This window comes from Bos javanicus, chromosome 22, assembly GCF_032452875.1.
Source record: "Bos javanicus breed banteng chromosome 22, ARS-OSU_banteng_1.0, whole genome shotgun sequence".
In the NCBI taxonomy this organism is placed as follows: Eukaryota; Metazoa; Chordata; class Mammalia; order Artiodactyla; family Bovidae; genus Bos; species Bos javanicus.
The window spans coordinates 2,800,002-2,810,620 of NC_083889.1; the positions used below are offsets into that span (position 1 = coordinate 2,800,002).

Here is a 10,619-nt window from a genome sequence, read left to right on the forward strand (position 1 = left end):
GGGGAGGGGGAGGACCGAGACAGCTGGGGAGAGTCGCTGCTAGAGAAGGGGCGCCCCGTGCCCGACCCAAGGAGGGGCTGAGGAGCAAGCTGGTCTGCCCCAGCGCAGGCCAGGTTGAGCAGCGAGTGCTGTGACTGGACTCCGGCACCAGGGTTCTGTGGGTCGGGGCTCCTGAGAAGGCAGGACCCCGAGGGGGCCAGTAGGATTTGAGGGGCAAACTGCCAGAATGGAAATGTGATAGAAAGCCATTTAGATTCTGGGTCACCTCAGAGTTGACTCAGGAATGGGTTGGGAACCCTGGGGTCAAAGTAAAGGACCATGGCAGGTTGTCTGAAGGAAACGGGGTTGAAGGATGCCATCAGTAGTCATAGAAACTGGACCCCAGGAGGGGCTGTGTCTGATACAACCCCCTTCACTCTCCCTACTCATCTCTTCTGGAATATACTCTTTTATTTTAAAAAATTGGGAGTATAGTTGATTTACAATTACAGCAAAGTGACTCCGTTATATATATATATATGTTTATGGGTGTATATGTGTGTGTGTGTGTGTGTGTGTATACACATATGTTTATGGGTTTCCCTGGTGGCTCAGTGGTAAAGAACCTGCCTGCAATGCAAGAGACACAGGAGACGCGGGTTCGATCCCTGTGTCAGGAAGATCCCCTGGGGGAGGGCATGGCGACCCACTCCAGTATTATTGCCTAGAGAATCCCATGCACAGAGGAGCCTGGCGGGCTACAGTCTATGGGGTTGCAAAGAGTCATACATGACTAAAGTGACTGAGCACGCACACACGTATCTGTGTGTGTGTGTGTGTATTCTTTTTAAAATCTTTTCCATGGTGGTTATCACAGGACACTGACTGTAGTTCCCTGTGCTGCACAGTGGGATCTGTTGTTCATCCATGGAGTACATGCTTCCTCTCTGTAGACAGACCTTGGGGATGCTGTGGTTTGCTTCCAGACCAATGCAAAACACTCAGCATCACAGTAGAGCGAGTCACACGCAGTCTTTGGCTTCCTAGTGCATATAAAAGTTATATCCACACTGCATTGTAGACTATGAAGTGTGTAATAGTGTTACATCTAAAAAAACACTGTACATGCCTTCAGTAAGGATACTTTATTGCTGAAAAATGCTAACGCTCCTCTGAGCCCTGATCCTTGAGTGAGTCGTAATCTTTTTGCAGGAAGCGGGTCTTGCCTTGATGTCGGTGGCTGCTGACTGATCAGGGTGGGGTTGCTGAAGGTTGATGTGGGTTTCTTAGAATAAGAGAGCAGTAATAAAGTTTGCTGCACAGGACTCTTCGTTTTAGGAACGATTTCTCTTCTGCCTGCAGTGTGCCAGTTGGTGGCATTTGATTTGGTGGAGAACTTTCAAAACTGGAGTCAGTCCTCTCAAACTCTGCTGCTGCTGCTTTCTCAACTAAGTTTCTGTAATATTCTAAACCCTCGGTTGTCATTTCAGCAAGGTTTATAGCATCTTCACCAGAAGTAGACTCCATTTCAGGACCCCACAGTCTTTGTTCATTCTTAAGCAACTTCTCTGGTCAGGTGTGATCAGGAGACGAAGCAGTCCATCCCATTTTTAGGCTCCACTTCTAATTCTAGCTCTCCTGCTGTTTTCTCCGTGTCTGCAGTTACAGTAGTAACATCAAAGATCACTGATCACAGGTCAACATAACAATTATAATACTGATAGAGTCTGAAATACTGCAAGAATTACCAAAGTATGACACAGAGACATGAATGCAAAGCGGTAAATGAAGTATGTCTGAGTTAGAAATCCTGCTTCATCTCTGCATTCCGTGTGTCACTGTGAAGCAACTCCTTCTTTACCTCAGGGGTCCCCTCCCTCCTTTCAGATCTACCACCTTTTATTCACGTTCACGTCTTTTGTGGAACATGTACTGTGTGAGTGCCGAGCACAATCTAGGCCAGAGATGTTAAATGAATGAAGATTTTAGAGCTGTTTAAACTTACAGAGATGTAATTACAGATCATTTTTTCTCTTCCAAATTTTTTATTTCAGATTTCACTAAGTGTTGCAAGGACTCTGGAGTCCTTATGGTAGTAAAATGCCGGAAAGAGAATTCTGCACTGAAAGACTGTCTAACATCTTAGTAAGTAGTAGCCTTGGTGTTTGTGTTCCTGCGTGTATGTGTGTAATATGTTGGAGGTGAGAGTGTTATTTAACTCACTCTGTGTCATATATTCTGTACTTCTCCCCCACCAGATTCATCGTATTGTTGGCTGAGTCTAAAATTTTAATTTGGTAAAGATGCTTCTACAAGGGGCACAACATATTTATGAAGGGTCTTTTCAAGTTATGTGTGTTTGTCAGCATTTTATCTGATTAAAATATTAGGTCAGCCATAAAAATACATGATTTTTCATAGGATTTAATAAATGCCTTTTCATGAACAGGTTAATCTATTGAATATATTATGCTTATGTTTATCTTTTAATGAAAAGGTAATTTTACCAGCCTTAGGATCTTTTGGATGAATATATTTAACTTCTAGGAGAGTTGTAATAAATCAAACAAAGGAAACAAAGGTATATTTAGATTTCTGAAGTTAAATTACTTTAAAAAATAGTTCTCAAATGTGCTCACTGATACTTCATTGTAGTTTGTTGAGTCTTAAAGTAAAAGTGTGTGGAGTTCTTTGAATGCAGGTGCTTTCTGCTCGTCGCCCCAGATTTCATCATCACCCACGTTTCTGACGGGGGGTGTGGCGGGTGCAGCGCTTTCGTGAGCAGGGAGCTGGCAGTCGTTGTGAGATCAGACGACTGTGAGGTCAGAACAGATCAGTACCTTCTGTACTCGGCTCCCCTGGCCTGCGAGCATCTATGTCAGATACTTCTTAGATGATTACATAAAAAGAAAGTGGTGATTATCTGAATCTTAAATTGTTTACTTTTTTGATAACAAATAAGGTACACATGGATTTACGTGCTCTTAGAATACTGATTATCTGCATTTATAGATACGGAAACATACTCCAAGTCCACTCTTTTCTCAAGTTAATCATAAATAAAAACAATTCTAATAGCTGCTCTTTTTTATGAGCCCAGACCTGCACTGAGCATTTAACTGTGGAGAAATAAGAGTTCTGGTCCCTGGAGCCCCCAGGAGACACTGGATGCATGTGGGCCTCTTGCACGTCTGTGTGACTGTTAACTTCCCTGGGCACCTGACTCATGGCTTTTGACAGCTCAGTTTCAGTCTCCGTTGTGCCTGTTGCTCTCGGTTGGGATAGGGTGGCCCTGAACTGGGAGCAGGACTGTGGGGAGGGCAGCAGGCTGGTCTCCCAGGCCCCCTGGGGTTCAGCTCTGCTGTGCCCTGGGCAGGGTCCTTGCGCTCCAGCAGGAGATTATTCCTTACGTGGAAACACGTCACTCCAGCAATGGGGACGTAGAGGGTATCGATACCAGGTACTCAGAAGATGTCGGCTCTTGTTAAAAGTTCGTCTGTGTTATTTTCAGCTTTTGCTATGTGAATATTAATCATTGGAATATCCCTCTGTCTCTCGCCCTTGAGAGGGGGAAGAGAGGTCCTAGACCATCCGGGGGGCTGGGGGTTGGGGGGAGGCTGCCGCTGCTTGGAAGAGAGAGGAGCAGAGAGGAAACCGAGAGGAGGGACGGGAATGTGGGAAGGGAATGAGAGCTGCTGAGGAAGAATTCTACTTGACCACGAGTCTCCACCAGGTGGCTCAGTGGTAAAGAACCTGTCTGCCAGTGCAGATCTCAACCTGCCAGTGAGATGCGGATTTGCTCCCTGGGTCAGAAAGATCCCCTGGAGAAGGAAATGGCAACCCATTCCAGTGTTCTTGCCTGGAGAATCCCTTGGACAGAGGAGCCTGGAAGGCTATGGTCCATAGGGTCACAAAGAGTTGGATACGATTAAAACGACTTAGCACTAGCACAACAAGTCTCAGCATACTTGAAGAAATACTGTGTTTTCGTCTTTGCACAAGAGGCGCCTTTGCCCTACCTGCTGCTTTGCCCTACCTGCTTTGCACAAGAGGTGCCTTTGCCCTACCACAAGAGACACTTTGTGGGTGGAAGCACCACCCTCTGGCATCTCTGCCCAGTGACACGGGAAGCATCGATGGTTCGTGTTCTTTCATTTCCCCCATCTCATCTCGCTCGTCCCTCAGTAACCATGTCTGGCTTCTGCCCTCACCACCTGGAGCTGTGTTTCCAAAGGTTCCAGCATGTGTCTTTTACATTCTTTCTCTGTTACTAGACCCCCTTTCATCCTGTCTGCCCAGTGTCTCTGCCTACTTCTTCTCCATCTTTTCCTCCTGAACCTCTTCCTGAAAGCTACTTCCCCAGGGTCTCCTCTCCGTCTTCAATCTGAGAAAGCTCAGTCTGCACCCCGTGAAAGTCAGTGCTTCCTGTGGTCACAGCATTTCTCTGCTTTCTCCTGTGGGTCCCATACTGAACGCAGCTCCTCTGACTCCTGCCTTGTGTCTTTGGGAGTTCTGATCATCTGGGATTCAGGATCTTCCTGATTGCATTTCCCCAATCTCTCCCAGCTCCACTGCATCCTTTTCACCAGAAAGTTGACTCCTTTAGATCATTGGGCCTTGTCATTTCCTGTCTGGATTATTGGAGTATTTATTGGGCATTTGGCCTGTAACCTTGCTGGCCCCTGGCGCTCCTTGGCCTGTGTGTGGTCCACAGTGCCCGGGAGGGCAGATTGGGCTTCTCATGGGGCAGGAATGGATTGCCATGATGTGGCCCTCGCCTTTCCAGCTGCCCCTCAGGCCCTTTGTCCAGCCCGTGACCTGTCGTCGTACCAGCTACACGTAGCTCTCCACACATCTCGGCTTCCCTCGTCTGTGGGTTCTTCCTCGGGGGCCTTCTGTGCGGATTGCTGTTGGTCCTTCAGAACGCAGCTCACACGTCTCCCGACAGCTGCCCGTTCTCCTCTTTACTCTGTCCTCCCTGGTGCCCCGGGCCACACGGCGTGCTGTGTGCATGTCATGGTGACGTCTGCTCACAGGGGGCCCTGCTCCCCACTGTCCTATCCTGGGACATTGCTATTCAAGAAAGAACCGTTATTTTTTTTTTCCTTTCATTTGGTAGCCTCATCTTTACAATGAATTTATGACTATGACTAAAACAACCAGCTTGTAAAGATTGTGCTTGATGAACTGGATGTCTGAATTTATTATTAAAGCAGGCTTATCTTACATGCTTGCAAAGTGATTTGCTTTAAAAGATTTTTGTTTTCCTTCTCGCAGCTATAAAGATCCAGCCTTTTATGAAGAATGCAAAATGGAATACCTGAAGGAAAGGGAGGAATTCAGAAGAACTGGAATTCCTACCAAGAAAAGGCTACAGAAGCTTCCCACAAGTATGTAGGCAAATATTCAAGATGATGCTCAGGAACGCCAGTGTTCATGGAAATCAGTCACCTGAAATAATGGACTCAGGGAAGTGCGTTTCCTTTATCCTTAATTATGGAAATAACTTTATCTGAAATAAAGTTTTTTTTTTTTTAACCTCAAAGTTATTGACTGATAAGAGCAAGCAGGGAACTGGGACATGGTTTGCCTGGTCATAATAGATTTTAAATAGATGGTCTCACAACTATAGTTCTCTAATAGTGACAATGAATTTTAGGTTTCCACACAAATATTACTCGTCAGTGTATGGACTCATCATGGAGCCAGAAGTGACGAAAGGAGAGCAGGAGCCGACAGTCTCCAGAGGAGTCAGTACCTGGGCAGTGTAGCAGGACGGTCACGAGCCCGGCTTGACCACTGTATTAATAACTAAGCAGTTGGGATGCAAGTAGTCTCCACAGTTACCAAGACTGTGGATGTGAGGATTAACTGTGTTGCAGCTAAGTAGAATATGCAGGACCGCGTCTTGGACGAGGTAAATGCACTTCAGTGACTATTAGTAGAAGGCTTATTTGGAAACAGATACGTGCTTATACATGAATTAGTTTTACTTTTTTTTTTTTTTTACTTGGCTGCATCAGGTCTCAACTGCAGTGTGTGGGCTCTTTCATCGTGGGGCACACTCTAGCTGTGGTGCCTGGGCTCCGCAGCTGCAGCACTCAGGCTTAGCTGCCCTGTGCCTTGTGGGATCTTAGTATCCTGACCAGGGATCAAACCCCTGTCCCAGGCAGGGAGGGTTCCAACCAGTGACCACCAGGGAAGTCCCTGCTTACATCTTTAATAGAAAACGTCCTAAAATGTATTAACACTCCATGACCTGACGCGTTAATTCTGCCACTGAAAATATTTTAATGTTTTAAAAGTCTTCTTTATAAGGATGAATGGCCATTTTGTAACATAGTGATGAGTGTAAACATTTTCTGTCCCAGTGCACTGATTTGGTTGCAGGCTTTTATATTAAAAGTTGCTTTTTTTCATACAAGCTGTTAACTCTTCACCATAGCCACTGCAACTAGTTTCCAGCTACTTTATATGTATTTACATATATGTATATATATTTATACGCATTTACGTAGTTCTTATTAAAATCACAAATAGAAATTCCTGCCTAAGATTTAACTTAGGCCCCAGTCCCATGAAACAGAATGAACAAGATTATAATCTTTTTGGTTTTTGGCTAAAATATCTGGTTTGTAATCTGTATTTTCCAGATACAAGGAAACTTTTCCCTTCAAGCTAATTACGACTTACAGCAACTTGGTAAATTACACTTTTGTTAAGTAGAATTGAGACATTTTCCTTTTCTACATGGTCCCTCTAGAAACTGGAAACTCTTAGGTGCCCTGCACCAGCACCTTTATCAGGCAAGGTGCAGAAATCTCTTAGGTATTTTGGGGACCTCAGAAAGAGGGGAACTCACCCACACGTGTAGGTATCGCACCACTTGTGTACAGATGAAAAGGCGGGAGACCAGGGCAGCAGACACCAGTGTGGGGTAAGCAAGCCCATGCACTGCTGGAGGCCTTTTTCTGTCGAGCAGTCCGATGACTTAAATGAAGAAAGGGAAAGATACTTTGAAAGCTACACACAACCTGTGGCTATTCTGTAGGGGCCAGCTTCGTTTTTACATGGACAGTTCAAATGTGCGGATGTCACGTCCTTACCACTACTGGACAGACTAGCTTACAGAACACGTCCCCTGTGGGAAGCACGTTCCCGTCCACTGGCACCCCTCCCGCTGGCCCCCACCGCTCATGGCCCCTGACCCTGGCTCTCCTGGGCAGCTGCAGGCCGCTCATCTTCCATCCTGTGTGAGCTGTCTTCTCCAGAGGGCGCTTCTGGATGAGAACGTTGCTCTGTTCCCTAGGACTCGGCCCTTGGGTGGTTGAGGTCTGAACTCTCCCACTCTGCCCCTCAGGTTTTCAGGGAGTCACATCCCTGCTCTGCTTACAAATTAGGTTCCTTTCTAGCAAAACTTCAGTTTCCTTTTAGAGAAGATGTAACTTCTGTTTTAGGTAATGAGGGGATAAAGAGGCTTTTTTTGTTTATCAATGTTGTTTTCAGTCTAGAGTTATGGAAGTGCAGAACTGGGTTATCTTTATAAAAACCTGGAGACTACGGACTTCCCTGGTGGTGCAAAGGTTAAGACTTTGCCTTCCAGTGCAGGAGCTGGGATCCAATATGCTTTGAGGCCGAAAAAACCAAGACATACAACATACGATATTGTAACAAAGACTTTAAAAATGAGAACCAAAAAAACCCCTGGAGATTGAAGACATTTTCAAGTGAATCTTTTGGAGCAGGGGTCCCTAGCCTCTGGGATCTGAGGCGGAGCTGATGTAACAGTACAAATAAAGAAATAGAACGCACAGTCAATGCGATGCACTGCAATCATCCTAACCATCCCCCAGCCCTATCCACAGAATAACTGGCTTCCATGAAACCAGTCCCTGGTGCCAAAAATATTGGGGACCACTGCTGTGGAGTAAGTTCCAGCTAGTGGGACATAAGTCAACAAAATTTTCCATTTCAAATAAGCCACAGATGGGCCATCCTCATTTCTCTTTGAATCTCACCATTAACAGAAATGATCATAAAGGGTGCATTTAAAAAATTATGACTGGGGAAAATATTGGGGTGTTAATTTTCCCTACAGTTTTACATCATTTGTATAGCTCTTTGAACTGCAGGAACATCAACCACTGACTTTCTAGCACACCTGTTTGACAGCTACCTTACTGTTCAGATGCAAAAGCACTGTCTCTTCGAAAGTATAATTAGCACCAACCCTGAAATATTTAGGCAAGGACAGTATTTCACATCTACTTCAAACAAAAATAAATCAAGCCATTATGTCATATGACTCATTTTAAGGAACATTCCCAATCTCGCTTTTGGAACAGACAAACCAGTAAGCTACCCTGAGAGATTAGATACAATGCACAGCCTACACCGCCATGATACAGCTTCTGCTGCTTTGTTATTACACAGGTAGTTGCTTCCCTCAGCTGAAGCCTGGAGCCTCCGATTAGTTTTATGCATATTGGGTTTTGTTCTATTACTTGGCAGGAGATCCTACTCCCCTGAGTCAGCTGTGTTCATTGTGTTCATTGGTCAGAATAAATTCCAGCATCTGACACCAACTCCATTAATCACAGACAAGACTGAATAAGTGAGGAAGATAATAGAAATATCTGGCGAATGGTGAACACTGTTTATATATGGATGCTATTCAGTTAGTGTATTAAGAGATCTGAAATATTCTTTTTGAGTCCAAGGTGTTTGAAACTGTCAAAAAGGATAAAAGCCTTCTGACATCAAACGCTTTATCTCAGGCAAAAGATGTAGGAATTGAAGACAGTTATTACTAATATTCTTAATACTATCACCCTGAAATACAGAGGAATTTCCAGATGAAGTCATCCTTACCATTAGGGGTCAAACCCATGTCTCCTGTGGGTCCTGCCTGCGTGGGCAGGTGGATTCTTGGCCACCGAGCCGCCTGGGCAGTGGTGGTGGTTCAGTCGCTAAGTCACGTCCAACTCTTCACGACCGTGTGAACTGCGTCCAACTCTTCACGACCGTGTGAACTGCAGCCACGTCCGTCGTCCCTGTCCTTCACTGTCTCCAGAGTTTGCGCAAACTCGTGTCCACTGGGTCGGTGGTGATGTCTTATCCAACCATCTCATCCTCATGTCGCCCCCTGCTCCTGCTCTCATCACCTGGGAAGCGCCACCATAACATCAACACAGCAAAGAACTGGGTTTCTAGAATTAAAATTCCTCGTTAATTAAAAACCACTTTCTCAATAAGCAAATCATTAACACTTCAAAATAAAGTCTAATCGATGAATCAGCTGCTCTATGTTAATGGCGGGTGTAGCCCCTTTGAAGCAAACAGCTTTACACAGTAACATACCCAGTGGAGTTTTCACTATATGCTGAAGATTAGATGGAAGCCTGTGTGATGCTGTTCCCACTTCTACCTGGATAATGTACATGACTGTAAGTTTAATTCATACAACATACAGTTTTTCAACTATTTCATCATTTTTTTCAGTTAAGACTTGAGGGATGTATTAATACCAGGACAGAGTTGGCTGCAGTGAGGTAATTTCAAGTCTTAAAGTCTAGATGGCAGCTTCAAATTTTATCAACATTGTGATTAAAAAATGATGCAAACTAGTACAGCCACTATGGAGAACAGTGTGGAGATTCCTTAAAAAACTGGAAATAGAACTGCCTTATGACCCAGCAATCCCACTGCTGGGCATACACACTGAGGAAACCAGAAGGGAAAGAGACACGTGTACCCCAATGTTCATCGCAGCACTGTTTATAATAGCCAGGACATGGAAGCAACCTAGATGTCCATCAGCAGATGAATGGATAAGAAAGCTATGGTACATATACACAATGGAGTATTACTCAGCCATTAAAAAGAATACATTTGAATCAGTTCTAATGAGGTGGATGAAACTGGAGCCTATTATACAGAGTGAAGTAAGCCAGAAGGAAAAACATAAATACAGTATACTAACGCATATATATGGAATTTAGAAAGATGGTAACAATAACCTGGTGTACGAGACAACAAAAGAGGCACTGATGTATGGAACGGTCTTGTGGACTCTGTGGGAGAGGGAGAGGGTGGGAAGGTTTGGGAGAATGATATTGAGGCGTGTAAAGTATCATGTGGGAGGCGAGTTGCCAGTCCAGGTTCGATGCACGATGCTGGATGCTTGGGGCTGGTGCACTGGGACGACCCAGAGGGATGGTGTGGGGAGGGAGGAGGGAGGGGGGTTCGGGATGGGGAGCGCATGTGTACCTGTGGCGGATTCATTTTGATGTTTGGCAAAACTAGTGCAGTTATGTAGAGTTTAAAAATAAAATAAAATAAAAAATGATTTTAATCTTAAACTTTGAGACACAATAGCACATATAGATGGAGTAAACCAGATACTGTTGTTCCACTGTAATAATTTTCTTATCTGTACACATTAAAAGGTCAGCAGGAATGTAATCTGTTCACATTTCCATCTGTTCCTTTATGCAACTTAATAATGACTCTTCTCTGATATGGTTTCCTTTTTTATTTTTGTTAGGCATTTCATACGCTTTGTAAAATCATGTCTGCAAACTTTCAGTTCCATTCTCAATGTGAGAGGCAGAAATTTACAATTAGCATCAAAGGTAGAA

At 44.5% G+C, this 10,619-nt stretch overlaps 1 protein-coding gene across 1 annotated transcript in view; it reads left to right on the top strand.

Moving 5' to 3' along the window:
- The window catches only part of CMC1 (C-X9-C motif containing 1), a 76,413-nt gene extending 70,889 nt beyond the window's left edge, over positions 1–5,524 (top strand). Inside the window, exons 4-5 of the mRNA XM_061397355.1 lie at positions 2,034–2,124; positions 5,257–5,524. Of these exons, the coding sequence (XP_061253339.1) occupies positions 2,034–2,124; positions 5,257–5,377 (212 nt within the window). The 3' untranslated portion in view covers positions 5,378–5,524. The remainder of the gene's footprint in view (positions 1–2,033; positions 2,125–5,256) is intronic.
- The last annotated feature ends 5,095 nt before the right edge of the window (positions 5,525–10,619 follow it).